The 22,425-nt window shown below is 48.0% G+C and overlaps 1 protein-coding gene across 2 annotated transcripts; it reads left to right on the forward strand.

Annotated features, from left to right (window-relative positions):
• The first annotated feature begins 7,343 nt into the window (after window positions 1–7,343).
• Window positions 7,344–18,528, forward strand: PCMTD2 (protein-L-isoaspartate (D-aspartate) O-methyltransferase domain containing 2). Of its 2 annotated transcripts, none has more exons than XM_065892926.1 (5): window positions 7,344–7,650; window positions 12,111–12,213; window positions 13,514–13,685; window positions 15,443–15,566; window positions 18,149–18,528. In XM_065892926.1, the coding sequence occupies exons 1-5, from the start codon at window positions 7,344–7,346 to the stop codon at window positions 18,526–18,528; spliced, it is 1,086 nt and encodes a 361-aa protein (XP_065748998.1). The 2 variants fall into 2 exon arrangements, with proteins under 2 accessions (XP_065748998.1, XP_065748999.1); XM_065892927.1 differs by having other exon boundaries at window positions 15,524–15,566.
• Window positions 18,529–22,425: the final 3,897 nt, after the last annotated feature.

Here is a 22,425-nt window from a genome sequence, read left to right on the forward strand (position 1 = left end):
ACTTTGGTGCGGGGGGGTCTCCTGCAGATCCCCAAGTTCCTTCTCAATGTCGCTTTCTCCTCACCAGCTGTGGCTTCTAGCTGCCTTGGCTTCCCTGAATTCTCAGTTTTATCTCCTCGACTCAGGGAGGCCTTCTGGCTCTGCTTGGGTTCCCTTTCTCTGCACTGCAGCCTGGAGATTCTCACAGTGGTAAGATGGGGGCAATTGCAGGGCTCAGCCCATTGGTTCTTCATCTCTCAGGAGTCACTGAGCTTTCTTGCACAATGTTTAGTGTCCCGAGAACTGTTGCATCACGGATTTTGTCCATTTCTTTGTTGTTTCACGAACGGGGGCAAGTCCAACTCCTGTCACTGCATCTTGGTCGGAGCTTCAGAGTTTCTTAGTACAGAGTTTCAGTTTGGAATTATGAAAAAATTCTGGAGATCGACAGTGGTGATGGTTGCACAACGATTAGAATGTACTTGATGCCACTGAACTGTTCACTTAAAAATGGTTAAAACGGTAAATTTTATGTTATCTGTATATTACCACACACACACAAAAAACACCTTAAAAAAAAGGGCTACCTGAACAAAGGGAAGTCCTAGTACTGTTCTTTGAAGATGACGACACAACCCCGCATGTGGCTCCAGCCTCGGGTGTGCTCCTGCCTCAGGCCTATGCATGACCACCCCTGTGCCTGGGGACCCCTCCTCCAGATACATCAACCATGAGTGGCCCACAAATCACCCAACCCAAGCCTACATCTTTCAGTGAGCTTTCCCAATACCTGTTAGAGACACCCCACAGCTCCCCATGGTGTGACCCCCACTCCCCGGGACGAGGAATAATCCCAGCTCATCCAACTACAGTATGTCTGGTGGCCTTGGCAGGGCACTGACATCTCTTTTACAGACGGACAAATTCTGCATGGGCTGGATGCTGTCAGGAAGCAGGGGTGTCTAAATGAGTGACACCTGTGAGGGGCAGGGCAGAGGGAGGCTCAGCTGTGCTGAGGCAGGGGCAGGCCTCGCTGCTGTGGGCTGGGAGAGGGCACGCTGGTGGCACAGAGACCTGGTTCTGGCTTCTACCTGGACAGAGTTAAGATGTGGCCTTTGTCACAGTGCAGCTTTTCTGCCAGATGTCTGTGTCCAGCAGGACAACCTCGCCGTGAGCCCAGGCCCGCTCCCATGGTCGGGGCTGCCCTTCTTCCTGGAGAGCATGCTAATATCTACTCCAAGGAAATAATCTCTGTGACGTGCTTAGCGTGATGCTCTACAAAGACCAGTACTGACGGCACGTTGTCTATTATTTATATTAGGAAGACCACTCCGCAGAGCAGAGGGAGGGGTGGTGAGATGCGAGGTTACAGCCTGGCCGCATAGAGAGGAGGGAAGCAAGGCCTAGGCAGGGTGGGGTGGATGGAGGGCATATCCCCTCACAGCAGGGAGAGGGTCAAGGATGGCTCCAGGGCCTCTGTAATTTGAAACAGTCACAGACCATCACAGGCAATCAGGTAGGAAGGGCTCTGAGAGCCGGTGTGACCGTCACTAGGTTGGCGGCAACCACAGGGCCACTGATTCGGGGCTGTGGACCACCAAGAGAAGCAAGCCTTCCCTGGAACATGGAAAGTGGTGAAAACCATGCCCCTAAGTGCAGCTCAAGTCTGGGGAGGAATGCGGGGGCAGGAGGGACCCAGGCAGCAGTGCTTGCACCTGTTAAGTATAAGGGCTCCCTTATAGGACTGTGTTTAAAGAAAGGGTCCTGCTGCTCAAGACTCAGCTGGAAAACCTATGTGAGTTTCGGGCAGATTTCACAAAGTTTACTGGGTAGGCCGGGCAGGTGGCCCACAAGGGATGTGTGGCATCGGGGCAGAAGGCCCCCCCGCGTCGGTGGGTGGCCGGGGAAGTAACACCGAGGATCTGCCAGTGGGCCGGGATGCAGGGGCAGGCCGCTTCTGAGACGCAGAATGACAGGAAGGGCTGATCAGGATGCGGCGTGGGAGGCGGCGGTGAAGCCAGTGAGGGTGGGTGTGCAAGTCGGGGCTGTGTGGACCCCTCGCAGGGGTGGGCATGGTAGAGGCTCCTGCCCCCTTCAGCTCTCCCTGGCCTGCAGCCATTGGACCCTCTCTTGGCACAGCTGGATCCTTCCGGTCCTGAAGATCTTCGCTGGAATGTCCCTTCCGTGTCATCCAAGCCACAGTAGCCACCGCCGCCGCCAGTTGCTGTCCATCCCCTGTGTTTTCATTTCTTCCTCACCGGTCGGTCCCCTCCTGGAAGGTCACTTCCAAGGAGTGAGCCCTGCCTGTCGTGGTCACAGCTGAGTCCTGGCTCGCGGTGGGGCGCGGAAGAGTTAACGGTCACCTGCGGCTGCCCTTTGACTTCCGCCTCCCAGCGGAGCGCGTGGCCGGCCGGGACGTCTGGCTGGGGCCCTCCGCTGCGCCGTTGCCCCTTTAAACGCTGGACCCGGGCGCACGCGCAGTAGGGCGTTCGGGCGCGCAGGCGCAGTGGGGCGATGGATGTTTACGGCGGCGGAGGTCGGGGCTGCGTAGTGGGAGGCGGCCTGGCGAGGGGCGCCAGAAGAGCTGCAGGTGCGGCCCAGCAGCCGATTCCGCGGGCCTGCCGAGCCAGGAGGTACTGAGCCGCCGCCGCCGCCGCCCTCGGCCCGGCCTGCAGCGGGGTATGGGGGGCGGTGCGGCCCCTCGGCCCCCTCCCCCTCTCTCCCTCCTCTCCACCCCTCCCCTTCCCGTGGTCCCGGGCTCCCGGACCCTCCCCCAGGGCCGCCCTCTCTTCTCCCCGTCTTCCTGTCCTCTTCCGCTGTCCTCTCGTTCCCCACCCCCAAGCATAAACACCCCTCCCCGTCCCAGGCGTCTCCCGTCGCCCCCCCCCCTCCCCGGGGGTCCGCCCTCCAGCGTTCCGGGGGTTCCCGAGGTCTCTCCAGGTGCGCATTGCTTACACCCCTTAGGTTGACTTAATTCTCCAGACGCGTAGCTCGTCCCTGACTTACTAAGTAGGAAGCATTTGCAATTAGCACGGCAAGTGGAGAGTTACCAAGGTTTGAAACAGGTTGGACCTTTTCAGAAGGTGACAGAGCCTGTTAAGGAAGTATTGGCCCTTCAAGCCTTGGGGACTTAGCTTCGGGCAAGACTTGAAAGACGCCTTCCGTTGGGAAAGGAGAGCTCGCCGGGCTTTGGTGCGTGTGTTTCGTTTGTGTTTGCGAGGGCCTGTGTCTCCCGAGTTGATGTTTGCACATCAGAGAAGTCCTTTATTTCCCCCCTTTGCTCATGTGCTTGTCAACGTTTTCTTCGTTCTTTTTGACCGAGGAGGGGCTGAAGTAAACAACTGCATTCTCAGTGTTGGGTAGACCGGCAGGTCCCTGTATAAACAAGTCCGAACTTGTGGCTCTGCTGGGGGGAAATAGAGCCGTACGCTAGGGTGGGAGGGGCCCTTGGGGATGGTGGGTTTCGGCCCCTGAGACCAGCGCCTGGGCCCCCTCCCTGCTTGTACTTGGCGCGGGACATCCCTGGCGGGGAGAGACTCCTCGTTCTGACAACGTGTCAGTGTTTTCACTTCCCGTTTTAGAAAGCATTTTTTTGTGTGTTTAGTAGAAATTATCTCCATCCAACACGTGTTCCACTGGCCTGGCTTTCATCAGGCTCATTCATGTATACTGTGTATATGACAGCCTTTCGAGTACTTGGGGAAAAAAAAAATCCCTCTGCGTTCCTTGTAAGAGTTCTGGTTTTCAAAATGAAAGAAGTCTCCATTTCTTCCATTATTCCTGCGGCAGGAGGTGTGGTTTTGGTTCCTTCTCCCCAGCTCATCTTCCAGCTGAATTACTTTGTCCATGTTGCCCTTAATAAGTAGCCTGATAAACCCGGCGTCGACCTGAATCTTGGCCCCGGGTATCAGAGCTGCATGCTTCGTTAGCCTGGCCACTGTCACAGCCTCCTCGATTGTCCACCTGAGACCTTCCGATGCCTGGTCCTGCTCCAGATGGCCGAGCGCCGTCTCCTCCCTGTGCCCTTACGGCTGGTTTGGGAAGAAGCAGCATTAGAGTAAGGCTTTCTTGTTGGGTGGTGCCCGGTTATTGCGGAGCGGTGCGTTCAGGGTTGCAAAGTATAGTCGGGTGCAGCATCCGAAAAATGACTTGCCATTACTTTGAAAAATTGAATTTGAGTGGCTTGTAGGTCCAGATTTGGTTTGGCAAGGACATCTCTTAACCGGTTGCTGGTGTTTTTGGTGGCGTTAGGACTGACCACATTCGTGGTCAGTAATAAGCAGTGATTGTTTCCAGTGTGAGGGAGTGTTAGATTGCCAGGGAAAGTTAATAGTAAATATCAGATCCTACAGGTTATCGCGTGCAGCCTACCAGTGGCAGCAGATAGGGTTACCACGCACTTATTTCGTCTGTCATTTTGGGTAGAGATTACCAGTGTGTTCATTGGTAGAGTTTTGCTCCCTTGAGGATTTTTAAAAGCTGCATTTGGTGTGGGGTAGAGAACATAGGCCCGGGGTTGAATGGCAGCCCTGTCCTTTCACACTGGTGTGTGATCACGAGAATAACTTCTCAGTCCCAATATGCCTAATAATGTCGTAAAGCCCAAACGAGGTCGTGACGGGCAGGTGGTGCCTGTAAAAAGGTTGTAGTTAGTTGCTAGTTTTACTAAAAACGTGGCCTTTGCACGTGGAATAAACTTTCAGAGTGAGGCAAAGTTGAAAATAAGGGATAAATACTTAATAGACAATGAAACATACCCAACATATACTCCGTGTTTGCTTTCTGAGGATAGAACATTATACTTTGTGGGCTTCTGGGTGAAGAGGTGGCTTTCAGGTCCGTCCTGGAGGATGTGTGGGTGCCAGACATTTCCCTAAAGCAAGCAAACGTGACCCAACTTTTAACTGGTGACCCCAATTTTAAGATGACTGTCCAAGACTAGGGCTATAGGCCTTAGCCTCAGAACTAAGTGGCTTACCCAGGATTAAACTTGACCTCATTAGCACGTTATCCCATCTGGCTAAGTTAACTGGCCGTGGAGTGTAACCAGGAAGGGCTCTGAAACAATTTAGAGTGGGGGTGAGAATCTAATAATTGGAAGATCCTAGTGATTTGGAAGTCTAATATTCAGCTCTAAAATCTTTAATTTATTTTATATATTTTTATTTTTTTAATTAAATAAAAATTTTTTATTTTTGGCTGCGTTGGGTCTTCGTTGCTGTGTGTGGGCTTTCTCTAGTTGTGGCGAGCGGGGGCTACTCTTCGTTGTGGTGCACGGGCTTCTCATTGCGGTGGCTTCTCGTTGTGGAGCGTGGGCCCTAGGGCGTGCGGGCTTCAGTAGTTGCAGCAAATGGGCTCAGTAGTTGTGGCTCGCAGGCTCGGTAGTTGCTTAGTTGCTCTGCGTCATGTGGGATCTTCCCGGCTCAGGGCTCGAACCCACGTCCCCTGCGTTGGCAGGCGGATTCTTAATCACTGTGCCACCAGGGAAGTCTTCAGCTTTAAAATCTTGACGATGAAGATGAACTGTTCCAGCCATAACATAGAAGAGCGTTTGTATTAAAAGTCCCACCTTTCACACATTTTGTGTCCTTGTGAGAAGCTGAAGATTAGTCTGTGTGGGTCGGTGGCTTTCATTCCTGGGGAAATCTCTCCCACCACAACTGCCAGTTTTGTGTGTGGGGTGTGTGTGTTTGGAACTCTTAGTTGTGGCATGCGGACTCTTAGTTGCGGCATGCGGACTCTTAGTTGTGGCATGTGGACTCTTAGTTGTGGCATGTATGTGGGATCCAGTTCCCCGACCAGGGATCAAACCCGGGCCCCCTGCGTTGGGAGCGCAGAGTCTTACCCGCTGGACCACCGGGAAGTCAGTGCTGTTTTCTTTTTTCCCAGCAATTTGTATCAGATGTTTTGTAAACATTACCATTTTATTTGAAGTAAAAGTCCCTAGGGTAAGTATAAAATTGGAGTTGTTTAGGAAGAGTAAAACCTCTATAGGTGAAGGAGCATTTTCGCTGTGAACTAGAGGAGGGTACGTGGTGTTCTGGTAGCCGGCTCAGAGGGAAGCACGTGCTGTTGCTTTGTCTTCCTGAAGGCGGTTGGGAGGAGAGCGGAAATGTACTTTCCGTTGTCGATGAGCTGGAAAGGTTGTGTAGTAGGTATTGATACTTCGAGGAGTTGAGGGAGTTCTAGTAGCAGCTTCTCTTGCTCCTAAGCTGTAGCCTTGAGACGGGTGCTGTGTTCGTCACAGTGAGGTGTGTGTCACAGTATGTTTCGAGGGGAAGAGGGTTTTGTGGGTGTTGTTTTTGCCTGAAGTTTGTACATCAGAACGTCCAGATCGGAGCTTGAATGGACTGCTTGACTTGGTGTTTATGTGTATGTGGGATGTGGAGTTGCTGGATAAAATATAAGACAGCAGGTAAATTTGAATTTCAAATGAACAATGAATAACTTTTTATTATTTGTTGACCTGAATTAAAAAAAAATTTTTTTTTTGCTTTTGAAGATTTATGTACAAAAAAAGGATCTACAGCACTTGAAATATTCAAAGAGGTTGATATTAGAATGATTTTCTAGTAGACATATCTGCTCCCTTTTTATGTTTACATTCAATGATTTTTCCATATGTGGATATATACCTGTTAAGATAGATACATATTCGGGATTTCCCTGGTGGTCCAGTGGTAAAGAATCCGCCTTACAATACAAGGGACGCAGGTTTGATCCCTGGTCGGGGAACTAAGATGCCACATGCAGCGGGGCAGCTAAGCCCGGCACCATAACCGCTGAGCTCGTGTGCCTCAACTAGAGAGCCTGAGTGCTGCAAACTACAGAGCCCACGTGCCCTGGAGCCTGTGCGCCACAACTAGAGAGAAGCCCGCATGCCGCAATGAAAGAGCCCACATGCCGCAACTAAGACCCGACCAAGAAAAAAAGAAAAAAAAAAAGAGATCGGTGTATATTCAAGACGATTTTAATCCTAAATGCTTGACTTTCTAGAATGATGACTTTTAGTAAAGTTTTGAATTAATACTTTAATGATGTTTTTAAGTCGTCAGCTGTGTTTTAGGTATTGCATGTTCATCTGTATTCAGTCCATGCTATAAATTACAAACTCATTTTTGGATGGATATAATTGAATTTCAAATTTAACTTTTCTTTTTTGAATCTGGCATTCTTGGGAGTGGAGGAGGGTAAGGTGGGAGGGGTGGGTGATGGCTAGATATATTCCATCTGTATTACTTTCAGAATTCAGGATCTGAAATTGGTATGTGTTTAGAACTTCTATTGCTCCGCTCTAACCTTTAGCATGAATTGCCCTTTTAAAAATCGTAAAGCGGCAGCTTTCCGTAAGCGCGGTCCCGAAGATGGGAGGTGCGGTGAGTGCTGGTGAAGACAACGACGAGCTGATAGACCATCTGAAGGCGGCGCAGTACATCCGCTCCGAGCTGGTGGAGCGGGCCTTCCGAGCTGTAGACCGCGCCGACTATTACCTCGAGGAGTTTAAGGAGAACGCGTACAAGGACCTGGCGTGGAAGCACGGCAACATCCACCTCTCCGCTCCGTGCATCTACTCGGAGGTGATGGAGGCCCTGGACCTGCAGCCTGGCCTTTCCTTCCTGAACCTGGGCAGCGGCACCGGCTACCTCAGCTCCATGGTGGGGCTCATCCTCGGTGAGTCTGGCTCTGTCCCACGTAGGAGGGAGAGCCTGCCGGCAGCGTGTCCTTTTGTGGAGACCGAGTTGTAACTGCCCTCGGCCTTCCCGGCCGTCGTGGCGTGCACACAGTCCCTGGGTGGGGGGTGATTGTATTAACCGAGAAATCCCCGTAAGGAACAGAAGCGTCCTTCTGAAGCTTTCCTGTCCCCCCCAGCCTGCACCTCCAACATCTGATCGGCACACCCTCCTTTTGGACAACGGAGGACCTAGACATTGTATAAATCTGGACCGTATGGTCATTTCTCGATGAATACAGTCACTCAGCCTGCCCTGTCATGGTCTCTAAACTGGGAATAGTTAACTTTAAAGTCCCCTGGAAGTTAAAGTTCTTCCAAGCAGTTTTTGTTTTTGTTTTAATACTAAAAAAGTTAATACTTGTAAGTTGTTTATTTTTAAATATATTCCAGGGATGGGAAGGATTTCACAAGTTATCTCATTTGAAGCCATTAGGCTGTTTTCCCAGGTTTGCTAAATATCAAAGCTTTCGGCTTAAGTATCTTAACATCGTTACCGGGTCAGTGTAAGATTCCGAATATCGGCGATTTCAAGTAATAACGGCTTTAAAGTCATGTTTAAATCATTAGTGGTCCATCACAATATTGTTTCTTTGCGGTTGATACAGGCACTTAAGAAAATCTTAACAGTAACAGTTGCTTTTTGTGGATATGGAATGAAACTTTTGGTTTCTTTATAAGTTCATATACTTTAGAATTTGCTGAAGTTTTGAGATTCTGATCATCTGACTTGAGGCTATAAATTGCTACCCTCAGATTATTAAATGTGAATTTTTTTTTTTTAAGCTAAATGCTTTTTGAACTTAACTTGGATTGAAACTGCTTTGCAAAGGGAGCCAGGGTTATTCATCATTCTGGAATTAGTGAATTGTAATTCCCTCTGTTGGAGCTGAAAAATTGGAGGAGCTAAGGATATCAAACTGGTTAGATTAGAAATGCTGTTGGAAAGAACTGAAATGCTCAGGAAAAGGTGACTTAAAGTAAACCTCAGCTGACCTGCTGCACTTGATGTTGTGTAGAAGTTACAAAGAAATGGCTTACAATTGATGTTGCTGTTTGTCTTTTCTGAGTCCCCTCTTTCTTGGGACTCTCACTAGTTATTAGGGGAGGAGAGTTCTGAAGGAAGGGAAGCTGTGTGGACACTGCGTGGTGCTTTGATGTATTTGAAGGAGGTAACTTGAGAGCTTGCATTCGCGGGTAGCCATCTTGGATCTGCAGGGAGAAAGCTGCGCGCACTGCGCCGTTTTCACTGTCCGGATGCTGTGTGTCCTGGGCCTCCCTGTCTGGTTCATTCAGCCGTGACGGTGCTTCGTGCAGATCACTGCAGAGGTGAAAACCTTGCTGGCCTCCCAGTGCCTGCAGATGTGAGGCTTGAAGTGTTTCATTTGACTTAGGGCTTCTTATTCTCTGACCGCAGCCTTTCTGCCACGTCCCTGTGCTCATTCTGTGGCCCCACCCCTTTGCTGAGGGCGCTCCCTTCTTGAGGTCCCAGTTGGGGGTGGGGAGGACGCAGCACTTGTCAGCTTAACCTGACAGTGTCGTGTGGTGTCGTGTGATGCTCTGCTTGAGGGGCCTTGTGGGACTAGTTTCAGTGTTGTGTCTTTGGTGCCACCATCCTGACCGCCCCCTGTACTCCCTCCGCTTTCAGTTCTCTTTTTATTGGGGTGGGTCAGGGGATATGTGTTTTTAGTCTGGTGTGAAGCTTCTTGGGAATAGGAGGTGTGTCCTCAATAAGTGCCTAACAAAGGTGAGGGGCTGATGAGAACATGATGAGGGGGAAAAAAGGCAAGTTTTCTTGGTCTCTGGCAAGTGACCAAGAGAGCAGTGGGGATGGAAACGGAATAATGTGGATGTGATACAAACACTGGAAATGTGACTTCTCAAGTAGGCTGTGGTTTTTCTTTTTATAACTATGTTTATTCTTTTTTTAATGATATTTTATATTTTTGGCAGCGTTGGGTTTATTTATTTTTTGTTTATTCTTGCTACGCACGGCTTTCTCTAGCTGCGGCGAGCGAGGGCTACTCTTTGTTGCGGTGTGCGGACTTCTCATTGCGGTGGCTTATCTTGTTGCAGAGTGTGGACTCTAGGTGAGTGGACTTCAGTAGGTGTGGCACGTGGGCTAAGTAGTTGTGGCTCGCGAGCTCTAGAGCACAGGCTCAGTAGTTGTGGCGCACGGGCTTAGTTGCTCTGCGGCATGTGGGATCTTCCTGGACCAGGGCTCGAACCCGTATCCCCTGCATTGGCAGGCGGATTCTTAACCACTGAGCCACCAAGGATGCCCGTAGGCTGTGTTTTGATGAGAGAATGTTACAGCAGCAGCTCTGTATGTGACAGGTGTTGAGAAAGGAGAGCGCGTGAGTCATCCAGCAGAGGCAGGGAGGCCTGGGCCTGGGGCCAGGCTGCTGCAACAGGAAGGGGCCAGATGAACCAAGTGGCAGAGTGCAAAACAAAGCTGTGGGCGCACAGAGGGTTGCCTTTACCAGGATTTCTGTTGGACTGTAGGGTTGAATGCTGCACTGTGACTTGATATGTATGTCTTTTATTTATTTTTTTATAAGATGTTTTTGATGTGGACCATTTTTAAAGTCTTTGTTGAACTTGTTACAGAATTGCTTCTGTTTTATGTTTTGGTTTCTTGGCCCCGAGGCATGTGGGATCTTAGCTCCCCAGCTAGGGATCGAACCCGCACCCCCTGCATTGGAAGGCAAAGTCTTAACCACTGGACCACCAGGGAAGTCCCTGTATGTCTTTTAAATAAAGCCCTATGTGCCCTGTTCATTTTCACATGCAGATTTTTTTAAATTGAGGTATAACTTACCCGTAGTAAAGTAACAAGTGTGAAGCGTGGAACTTGGTGAGTTTTTACATCCACCTCCATGTAAGCATCACCCAGAACAAGATGCAGAGTAGAGTCTGTGCCCCAGAGGTCCTCATGGCCACCGCCCCATAGCAGGACCCCACCCCTCCAGAAGGGGGAAGATGCTCACCTCCATCACACAGATGAGCGTTACCTGTTTTGACGTTCATACAAATGTTTTTATTTTAATTTAATTCAATTTAATTTCTTTTTTAATTTCTTTTTTGCATCTTTTTAAAAATTTATTTTTGGCTGCATTGTGTCTTCGCCACTGCGCGAGGGCCCTCTCTAGCTGCGGCGAGCGGGGGCCGCTCCTCGTTGCGGTGCGCGGACCTCTCACTGCGGTGGCCTGTCCTGCTGCGGAGCACGGGCTCCAGGCGTGCGGGCCCTAGCAGTTGCGGCAGGCGAGCTCAGCACCCGTGGCTCGCGGGCTCCAGAGCACAGGCTCAGCAGCCGTGGCACATGGGCCCAGCTGCTCCACGGCATGTGGGATCCTCCCGGACCAGGGCTCGAAGCTGTGTACCCTGCACTGGCAGGCGGACTCCCAACCACTGTGCCACCAGGGAAGCCCTATTTTTATTTTTTATTTAAAAAAAATTTTTGGCTGTGTTGGGTCTTCGTTGCTGCACGTGGCTTTCTCTAGTTGTGGTGAGCGGGGGCTACTCTTCATTGGGGTGCGTGGTTTTCTCATTGCGGTGGCTTCTCTTGTTGCAGAGTACGGGCTCTAGGCGCACGGGCTTCAGTAGTTGTGGCACGTGGGCTCTAGAGCGCAGGCTCAGCAGCTGTGGCACACGGGCTTAGTTGCTCTGCGACACATGGGATCTTCCCGGACCAGCGCTCGAACCTGTGTCCCCTGCGTTGGCAGGCGGATTCTTAACCACTGCGCCACCAGGGAAGTCCGACCTTCATACAGATGGATTCTTACAACACAGAGATTTAACGAAGCTGTTTGTGTCAATAGTTCTCACCGAGATTTAGCCCACAGGCGTTTGTATGTAGAGGAAGCGCTTTCATCAAGTGGGCTCCTAACTTTTCTCACAGCTTTATTTCCAGTTACTGATAAATTTCTTTTGATTAAAAAAGTTTCATTTTGATTTTGGAATTATAGTTTTATTTTAATGATGATTAAAACCTATTTTGTGAGAATTAAACACCACATCTGAGTGTTTGGGGAGACCTTTGATGGAAAACAGGCCTGTGTCCACTTTCATTTGCAAATACATGCTTCTTCTTTAATTCATTAGTGGCACTTGGAACTCTTGGTTACAGGCCTTGGCTTTTTTACATTTTCAAATGATTCCGTAGAAGTTTGAGGACAGGGAGATCCAGGCTTTAGGAAGCTGTGGGAAAGAGTATTGGTGATGTGGTGAGCAGAGGCCAGCCTGCATATTTAAATATTGGGCTGGGTGATTTAGGCCCAATAACGTGTATTTCTGTAATTATACATGCCAAATCAAATGTGTTGTAGTCTATGAAACAGAAATAAAAGAATAGGGGTTCTCGCCCTAATTCTACATGTTTTCTGATCCTGAAACCTTTTAGGTCCTTTTGGTGTGAACCACGGGGTGGAACTCCATTCAGATGTGACAGAGTATGCGAAGCAGAAGCTGGACTTTTTCATCAGGACAAGTGACAGCTTCGACAAGTAAGATCAAATCTGTCTGTGGTTCTGGGTGTCAGTTATAACTTAAACTTTGGATTAAATGGAAAGAAATCAGTTTATTACTCTTCGTGTTTAAACTGTGGCAGGAGAGTCAGGGATATGTGTGTATCTGTTCTAATTATTCTTAAAATATTTTGTGTTTTTAAGGGCCTTACGTTTTTTATTAATTTTTATTTTCTTTACAAATTTATTTATTTTTGGCTGCGTTGGGTCTTCATTGCTGTGCACAGGCTTTCTCTAGTTGCGGTGAGCAGGGGCTACTCTTCGTTGCGGTGTGCGGGCTTCTCACTGTGGTGGCTTCTCTTGTTGTGGAGCACGGGCTCTAGGCGCACGGCTTCAGAAGGTGTGGCATGTGGGCTCAGAAGCTGTGACACGCTGGCTCAGTAGTTGTGGTGCACGGGCTTAGTTGCTCCGCGGCATGTGAGATCTTCCCAGACCAGGGCTCGAACCCGTGTCCCCTGCGTTGGCAGATGGATTCTTAACCACTGCGCCACCAGGGCAGTCCAAGTTTTTTAATTATGATACCTGAAGGTAATTTCTCACCAGTATAAGAGAACAAATAGAATGTTCATTTTTCCCAATTTTCGTGTTTCCAGTAGAGACAACATTTTATCGCCTACTTGTTTGCAAAATGGAATTGTTGCATTTGTCTTTATTTTTTTATTTTAAATTTATTTATTTATTTTGGCTGTGCAGGCTTTCTAGTTGTGGCGTGCGGGCTTCTCTAGTTGTGGTGCATGGGCTTAGTTGCAGTATGTGGGACCTTAGTTTCCTGACCAGGGATCAAACCCGGGTCCCCTGCGTTGGGAGCACGGAATCTTAACCACTGGACCACCAGGGAAGTCCCACATTTGTCTTTAAATGGCACCAGGTAGCTAGCTCTTGCATTTTAAAACAAAGCGTTAAAGTTCTTATTTTAGGGATTAAAAGTTTTAGAAAAACCAAATATAATCTTCCCTCTTTTTACTCGGTTAGTAGATCTTGAATAAGGTAATAAAATAAGCTAATAAAAATAACCAGTAGTGATGCTTGGAGCTTGGGTGATTTAAGCTTGGATTGCGCCTATGATATTGACTTTCACCATATTTGGTTTGGAATTTCTAGGGTTCTGCTTATTACTAGCGTAATTCTTCCTGAAGTCTGGGGTCCAGCTTCTGCCTCTGATTTTGCTGTGTTGCTGTGGGTTTATGCAATGAAAACATACCCGTGTTTAGTGTAGGTTTACTACGTAGGCTTCTTCTGATGTGATATATTTAGTGGTGGAAAACATTGTTTGCTTCAGGTTTGACTTCTGCGAGCCCTCCTTCGTCACCGGCAATTGCCTGGAGATCTCTCCAGGCTGCTCTCAGTATGACCGGGTGTACTGCGGGGCAGGCGTGCAGAAGCAGCACGAGGGGTACATGAAGAGCCTCCTCAAAGTCGGGGGCGTCCTGGTCATGCCGCTGGAAGAGAAGGTCAGATCCCCACGTAACCCACGGTTTTGCACACTTAGCTGCCTGCCGGCGTCGGTTCCGGGGGTCTGATGTGCACTTTCCTTCGTAACCCTTGTAACGATGCCCTCCATTTCACCGAGGAGGAGACAGGCCGCAGAGGCAGCCAAGGCGGGGCAGGTCCTGACTCAGGCGGGCATCCCAGAGCCGGCACTGCAAGGCTGACCTGCCGCCCTCTCTCTCCTCCCTCCTCGTCTTTTCTGTCCTCTCCCCCTCCTCCCCCCGCCCCCCCTTAGCTATTCTTTTACGCTTTTTCTCGTATTGGAATTACAGTACACATAAAAAAATATTAGAGAAATTCTATTTCGGTAGCTAGTCTAATTGTTACATTCCATGGTGGCGGGTACTGCACAGAATCCCTTGCTGAGTGGGAATCTTGTCCAGGTCTGCTTGGCTATGCATGTTTCTGTATGTTGTAGATACTGTGTTTCACTGGGAAAACAGATTGCAATAAATGAGCAACCTATCCGTCGCAAACAACTAGGAAAAAGAGGAATGACAAATGTCAGGAGATTGTGCGTTTTGGTGAAATTTTCTTCAGTTTTAAAATATTAGCATTCAATTCATTTTGTTTGAAAAGTAATTATTTATTTTAGAAAATCCAGAAGATGTGAACATTAAGAAAAACTATTCACAGTCCCTAATGACTGTTAGCGTGTGATTCTTGTAGCCCTCTCCTCTTAGTTTGTATCCTTTCAAGAAGGTTATTGTACACTAAGGTGTTTTACTTAACAGAGTTTGTGAATATGATTTTAAGTGACTTAATATTCCACATCATCGTTTTTTGTGCTTACGTGGTAGCCGGCTGAACCATTGACCAGTTAATTATCTGGCTCCTATAATCAGACATTAGGTTGTATGTCGTTTTTATTGTTACTTACTGTTACGTAAAGACTGTAGTGAACGTCCTTAATAAAAAAAAAATATTCTTCAATATTTCAGTTTGTATCTGCAAAAGATAAGGGCTCTGTGTTTTTAAACTTCATAACCAAACCGTTATCAACCTAAAAAAGTTAATAGTAATTCCTTAATATCTTGAAACGTCCAGCTAGCGTTCAGGTTTTCCTGATTGTCTCAAAACCAGGCTGAACAGCTTACTTGAATGGGACCCCATTTAGGGCTGTGCCCTGCACTTGGTGGATTATCTCTTCGGTGTTGTTAATCTCCAAGTTTTCCTTCTTTCTTGCGATTTATTTGTTGAAGCAATCGGGCCATTTGCCTTCGAGGGGTTCCCGCTGCTGTTCAGTGGGGGCGAGATGGTCTCTTTCCAGTTCCCACCCTCCAGAAACCACAGCCCAGGACTCCGTCTAGGCTGAAGCATCGCAGCTGGTTGTGAGGGTCTCTAACGAATTGTACTTCGGAATCGCCCCATCTCCTTACGTTTCCCCCGCCACACGGACTTTTTCTGTAGAGTCCAAGAAGGTTGTCTCATCAGAATCCCCACATTCCTTCTCTGATTGTTTCCTCTTGTCACCTGTTAACTTCTTTCCCTGTTAGATACATTTTCTGTACTAGAAGCTTGAGTATATTTGCAAGAATATCATTAAGTTATGTGTAATTCTTGTCACATCGCATTATGGGCACATTGCGGGCCCGTATTGTCAGGGTTTTTCATTATTAGTGTCTGTGTTTTTTCAGGTTGTGTATAGGAATGATTATGTTTAAATCGACACTACCAGTAGTCAGACCTTTTGAATCTTCTCGTTTTGTCTTTGGGATAGTTGACTAAGATAACTCGGACGGGTCCTTCTGCCTGGGAAACCAAAAAGATTCTGGCTGTGTCTTTTGCTCCACTCATCCAGCCCTGCCAGTCGGAGTCAGGAGAATCAAGACTTGTCCAGTTACGTGAGTATGAAGATTCTTGCTTACTGTTTAGATCTTTTCACTGTCGTTAGAATTTGAAGAGAAATAAAATTCATAAGAAACCTTTTAATGTTAAAGAACACTTTTCCACCCATTGAAGCCTTTAAAGTTTTACAAGTGATGTTTAAAAAGTCACTCAAAAAATTAAAGTCTACGTTTAGCCTATTTCGGGTTATTTTAGGATGTTTGTGCTTGCTATTCAAGGATGAAAAGGAACCCCTAGAAAGAAAGAGAAGGGAAGACAAGCGTGAGCAGAGGCACACTGGCCGTGAGCTGGACGTCGCTGGTGTGCGGGGCACGTATGCCGGGGACGTCCGGGTTAGGGTCAGGGTCAGGGTCAGGGTCAGGGTCAGGGTTAGCAGCGTTTGGCTGCCCTGTGTTATTTGAAGCCACGGGATGGATGTCAAACCAAGGACTAATAGGCGTAAGCGGAGAGGAGCTCGCCAGAGTGGGGGTCGTGGGAACGTGAGGTGGGCAGGTGGGTTAGACCCGAGTTTATCACGTAGGTGGTAGAGTCCATCCCATGTTTTAAATAGAAGATGTGGGGACTTCCCTGGTGGCACAGTGGTTAAGAATCCACCTGCCAGTGCAGGGGACACAGGTTCGAGCCCTGGCCCGGGAAGATCCCACATGCCGCGGAGCAGCTAAGCCCGCACGCCACAACTACTGAGCCTGCGCTCTAGAGCCCTCGAGCCACAACTATGGAGCCCATGTGCCACAACTACTGAAGCCCGCGCGCAGCAACGAAGACCCAATGCAGCCAAAAAATAAAAAACAACCCCCCCCAAAAAAACTCTAAATAGAAGATGTGGCACCTCTGTATTCTGGATTCCCTGGTGGTCAGGGGAGGGTGAATTTGTCAAACGTGTGCTCCCTGAAAATCCCACCGGAATGGGTAGGCAGGCACTGCCCGTGGGTGGGGAGGGCACCGCCTTCCAGAGCCCCTGCAGAGTTTCAGAAGGTGAGGTCACAGGTGGGATCTATGACAAGTGTCTTGATCATGCCTGGGTAAGAATCATGAAGACGTGGAGGGTCCCGAGATGTGGGTTTTGGGGCTTCAAAGCAAACGTGGCACAGTGAACAGTGTCGATGCTATTTAGGGCTCCTGAAGGGAGCTTGCGATCTTGTCTCCCGGCCCAGAGGTTCTTAGACGAGTAGAGCCACGTTGATGAGGGCAGTGCGCACGGAGGCCGTGAGGATGTGGCCATGTGCTGCACAGGGGTGGGCTGAGCTCTCGGATGGACGCGTGAGTGGCCAGACTGCAGGCTGAGCTGGTCAGGAGGCCGCTGGGATTTTCTGGGCAAGAGATGAAGGCTGAAGCTAAGACATGGGGCTCTACAGTGGCAGGGGCTCAGGAGGCGTGTAGGGCCTGTCTGAGGAAGGAGGTGGGCCTGAGGTGGCTGGCATGTTATGGAGGCGGGTCTGCAGGAGGCCCTGACCCCAGCAGGACTGGGTTAGAACCTGGGGAGCCTTTGGCTGCCCCGTGTTATTTGAAGCCACGGGATGGATGTCAAAGCAAGGACTAATAGGATAAGCGGAGAGGAGCTCGCCGGGCTGGGTGGAAGAGGAGGAGGCCAGGGGATGAGGCGGCCCCCACCGATGGCACCTCGGGGTGAGCTGGAGAGGCCAGAGCTGGCCCTTGGGAGGTCTGAGAAGGGGGCAACAGCAAGTGGAGTGGCGGGGGAGGAGTGCTGCCACCACCTCCTGCTGGCCATGTCGGGGTGTGAGGGCCGGGCCAGTGCGGTGTCCTGACAGAGGGGAGGAGGGTGCTGCGAGCCGGGGGCGCCTCCAGGGCATTGGGCGCTGGGCAGGTTCTGCTCGGGCCTCTGTGATTCTGGTAAGAGATGTGGGCAACAGAGGAGCCCTCCGGATAGTTCGGGTTGTTACTTTTTGGAGAAGTTAGGTTCAGGGGGGTAAGAAGTGGTGCTGACTTTCAGTGTCATGCATTTAAACACATGGCCCCTAGTGATTCTCTTCCCCTCCGAAGAGCCCTTATATTGCCATGTGTGTATTGCCTACACATTAGCCTAAATTGAGCTTTAATTACCAGATTTTATTTTTCCTTGATGTGCTTTGGGACTTTTGTTCTTAAAAATGTTTTGGAACTGCTTTTCCTCTACTTTAATAAAAAAGGAACAAATTCTTAAATTTCTGAAATACTGTGAAAATATTAAAACAGATAAAAGAATTGTAGAGCCATGTGGTCACTGTATTTTACTGGATGAGACAGTGCATCACTGAACACGGCAAATAGGGAAATGAAGCCGGTTGTCAAAGAACCAAACGCTGTAACCCTGGTTCTTAGTCTTCCATTGATTGATTAGCCAAGCAGTACTGCTTCCTTTTCTTATCTGATTTAAAGGTCAGTGCATTTGAAAATGTCTTTTGAAAACTACCATATGAGTGCAAATTAGAGTATAATTAACATTTGCCTACAGCACTGCCCTGTTCTTGTAATGTGTTTGTAAATACGCCAGAAAATGAAAATGTGGTTAGAATTTTCTCAGGTGTCTAGACCTTGTGGTGTCACGAGGGTGAGGCTGACGGTCTCGCTGTCTGCACAGCACCCCTGGCGGTTCGCAGCCTCCAGGACCTGGCGCGCATTGCCATCCGGGGCACCATTAAGAAGGTCATCCACCAGGAAGCTGTGAACAAAAACGGGAACGGACTGAAGAACACTCCCAGGTTTAAACGGAGGAGAGTTCGCCGCCGCCGAATGGAAACGATTGTCTTTTTGGACAAAGAGGTGTTTGCCAGTCAGATCTCCAACTCCTCTGATGACACCAGCTGCAGAGACCTGGAAGACGAGCGGCAAGAAGAAGAGGTGACAACCCCGCCGGACACCAAGCCTGAGCCCCCCGTGAACTTCCTGCGTGAGAAGGTCCTGAGCCTCCCTCTGCCAGATCCCCTGAAGTACTACCTGCTTTATTACAGAGAAAAGTAAGTCTGTGGTCCAGGGGAGGAGGTCAAGCCTTCCTGGAGGGCTGCCCGCAGCAGGTGCACTGGAGAAGGAAGGGGCTCCCGCTCTGCATCTCGTCTTCTCGTCTGTCCTTGACTGTCCTGTAGAGTTTTCATCCAGTCATCTGATTTCTGTAAACACAGTCTGACAAACATAAGGTGCGAGGGGGGAATGTCTCAAAAGGGCGAGAGTCTCCTGGAGGAGGGGTTGACTTCACACTCTCAGGAAATGCTGAGGTCTACACGTGGAGGTGGCCTGGAGGCCGTTTCTTACACAAGGTACACGTGTCTGCATCAGAAAGGAAAACTGAAGTTGAAATTAACCTGTGTTTCTTCTAAAAGGTGAGACAAAAAGCACAAGTTGCTAAGTGTATAAAATCTTTTCTGAGTGGGACATGCCTGTGTGCAAGTTTGAATTTTACGGTATCAACCTCTTAGTTACCGGCACTGAGTAATTAAAGATTTATTAAAAGATTAATTAAAAAGATTTAACTAAATCTTTTAGTTATTTGGAACGTGGATACTTGATTGAAAAGCCCTCTCTTATTTTAAGTAAATTAATTGCATCTTATGTGAGTTGTCAATTGTAATTTTAAAAAACAAAAATTGTGATGGGGAGAGGAATGAACGTATCAGATTGCCAGGTGTCTTTGTGGAATTGCAAAAGAATCCCAAGGAATTTTTTTCTGACACCTTTTGTTACCTTTAAAATAACCCACATTGAGTGATCCCCTCAAAGAAAGTCCTGAAGAATGAAACAAGTGTTGTGTGTAAGTAACGAGCTACGTTACTTTTGCCCCAGAGACGGAGAGTACTGTTGACTCAACTTTAAATACAGTCAGCGGTGTCTAAGGCTCAGTCCTCAGAGCAGGTGGGAAGTACTGGCTGCAGGAAATGGATTGGGGACGATGTAGACGGCCTGTGGGTTGGTTTTTTGTTGTTTTTTTTTCAGTTGGCTATTTTTCTGTAATCACATAACAGTACTGATTCATAGATTTTATCTTTTATAATTCTGGAGAAAAATATTTGTTAGTTTTGTAATTTTTCCTAAGAACAAACGCGTGTTTGGTACATAGCACTCAAGTTTGACTTGTGGAATCCATCTTCTCCAGCGCTGTGTGTTGAGAGCTTCCTGTCTTATCAAGTCGTGGGTCTAGAAGAAGAGGCCGTCCTTTTAGTTAGGTGGCAGGATGTTTCCAAGTGACACTGCTTCTTCCAAAACATTGGTTCTTTTCAGACTTTTCAGTTTTAACCAAAGGCTAGTATAAAATGTTAACGCTAAACCCCAAATCAGAGTGCTGATGGAGGATTAGTCATCCAGATTTTATGATTAATTTTATCTCTCAGCCTCTCAGGCGTTGCTGGATTTCAGTGTCTTTGTGGTTTTACCAGCTTCGCGGAGTTCTGGTTATTTTGTTTTGCCACTTATGCTTTTTTAAAGTAACTGAGTCATTTTATCACAGAACACTGTGTGCACACATAGCTGGCAAAGCGGGTATATTGCCCTCAATTGGTACAGTTAAACTGTTGTAAAGAAGGGTTTCTTCATAGTTGTGTTTACCTGCCTTTAACTGAACGTCAAGCCTCATTGTCTCAGAGAGGAAAGCACGAGTCACGTTTACTTGCTAAGACCTCAGTTTGCAGATCTTGTTGACGTCATTCTAATTGATTTGTAGAGACCTCTGCAACACATGGACATTTTTGGACATGATATCTGAAATATTTTATATTAGGTGGCTTGACTAAATTTCTTTCTGTAATTGTATATGGATTTCCTTTTTTTTTCAACCACATTTGCCTTTATGCTAGATTGTAAAAAGTCTTTACGAGGCATAAGACATGTTTTCCCCTATATATGTTAAACCTTTCCTAACATTTTGTACTTACATGTTGGTTTGTGACTTTTAAACCAGAATTTGGTTACAAGATATATATATATAGATATTGAATATAATATATGTGAAATAATTTGGTATTGATCTATCTAATAAACATAAAGGAGAATCATCAGTGAGTTTCCCTTTGTGTCAGCACCTTTCTCCAGAGTCAGTCTGAGACACTACTTTCTGTTTTCAAACAGATGAATTACATATATATATTCTGTGTTGTCTGCAAGCTCTATATTGTAAACCACATTCTAGACAGTGGCTGACTTTTATGTTTTGATTAGTCTGTATTTTTATATGTGACTTTCGTCTTGAAAGTAGTACAGCCATAGACATGTGCAAAACAAATAACAAATTTATAAATATTAAGTATATAATGTAGAAATCAGCTGTGTATTTAAAAATGTTTTTGCCCATCTGGAACTTTCAGGGGATTAATGCAAGAAATATGAAACAAAGGTTTTAATGAACTGATATACAACAGATACCAGTAAAGGTACCAGTAAAGGTACCAATAAAGGTGGTTACGACGCTTTAGCCTTCTTGGCATTGCTTCTGTTTCCTGTGTGGAATTAAAATTCTTGGCTACATTTTGTTTTCAAAAATGTTTTAAAATAAACTTTAAAAAACTAGAATCGGGGCTTCCCTGGTGGCGCAGTGGTTGAGAGTCCACCTGCCGATGCAGGGGACGCGGGTTCGTGCCCCGGTCCGGGAAGATCCCACGTGCCGCGGAGCGGCTGGGCCCGTGAGCCATGGCCGCTGAGCCTGCGCGTCCGGAGCCTGTGCTCCGCAACGGGAGAGGCCACAACAGTGAGAGGCCCACGTACCGCAAAAAAAAAAAAAAAAAAAAAAAATTAGAATCCTGTGCTTTCTTTCACCGTTTGCATTATTGCTGAAGTCTGTACCATTCTAGCACACCTAGGGGAGGCGTGATATGTGATTAAACACAGGAAGTTGGAATAGACGGAGTGGCTACATGAGAGCATAGGCGTCTGGAGAGAGTCTGGTTAGTTTTTTGGCACGATTTCCCCCTATCGTCAAAATGTTAAGTAAAAGATATTGGGTAATGGCATCATATCTTGTGGGGCAGCAGGGGGTGAGGATGAGGGTTCAGGGTTGGCGTTGGGGTCAGGCCAGGGCCAGGGTCAGGATTTAGTGTCAGGGTCAGAGGGTCGTGGTCCAGACTTAAAAGTATTGAGGTGCTATTGTAAATGAGCTTTTTTTTTCTTTTTCATTGAAAATTCCAGTTTTTCCTAAACACCGTTGCTGATTGTTTGAATCCATCTGGGCTGCTATAACAAAACACCAGTTGGGTATTTTAGTTGGCTTATAAACAATAAAAGTGTATTTCTCACAGTTCTGGAGCTGGAAGTCTGAGATCAGGGCACCAGCACGGTTGGGTGAGGGCCCGTTCTGGCGGCAGAGTATATGACAGACGGCCCGTGCTGCTTTTACTTCAACAGGCCGTTTTTCTGTAAGCACATTAGAGCACAGTTTGGGGTGGTGAGAGCACAGCCAGGAGGCCGCTGCAGTCAGCAGCCCTGAGTGAGTGGTGGGAGGCGTGTGGCGGGCTCCGCAGGGACGCTTGTCTCCCCACTGCGAGCACAGAGCCCTTGTTTTCTGGACTTTGTCACGTGGTTAATCCTAACTGTCTCTGGGAGTTATTTCAGCGGGATGTGTTTTACGGAAGCTTCCCTGCCTTCAGGCTTAGGGACCCATGGTGTTTGGAAGTCGTGAAGCAAGCCAAATGCTTAGATGCCGAGGTTGCAAGGCAGCCAAGTGACGGTATCAAATCCACTGCCCCAGAGGCAAGGGGCTTGAGATACTTACGGGATAAGGAGGCAAGGTGGTCTCAGGTGTGGGGAAAGGGGATTGGAGGTAGGGAACAGGCGAGGCATGAGTGTATCTGAGTTACCTGCTTCTTCATGCGACTTCAAGGGATTGGAGTGGCGTTCAAATTTTTAGTCTGTTCTGATACGAGCCTATAGTTAAGGGTT

This window comes from Phocoena phocoena, chromosome 15 (assembly GCF_963924675.1).
Source record: "Phocoena phocoena chromosome 15, mPhoPho1.1, whole genome shotgun sequence".
Lineage (NCBI taxonomy): Eukaryota > Metazoa > Chordata > Mammalia > Artiodactyla > Phocoenidae > Phocoena > Phocoena phocoena.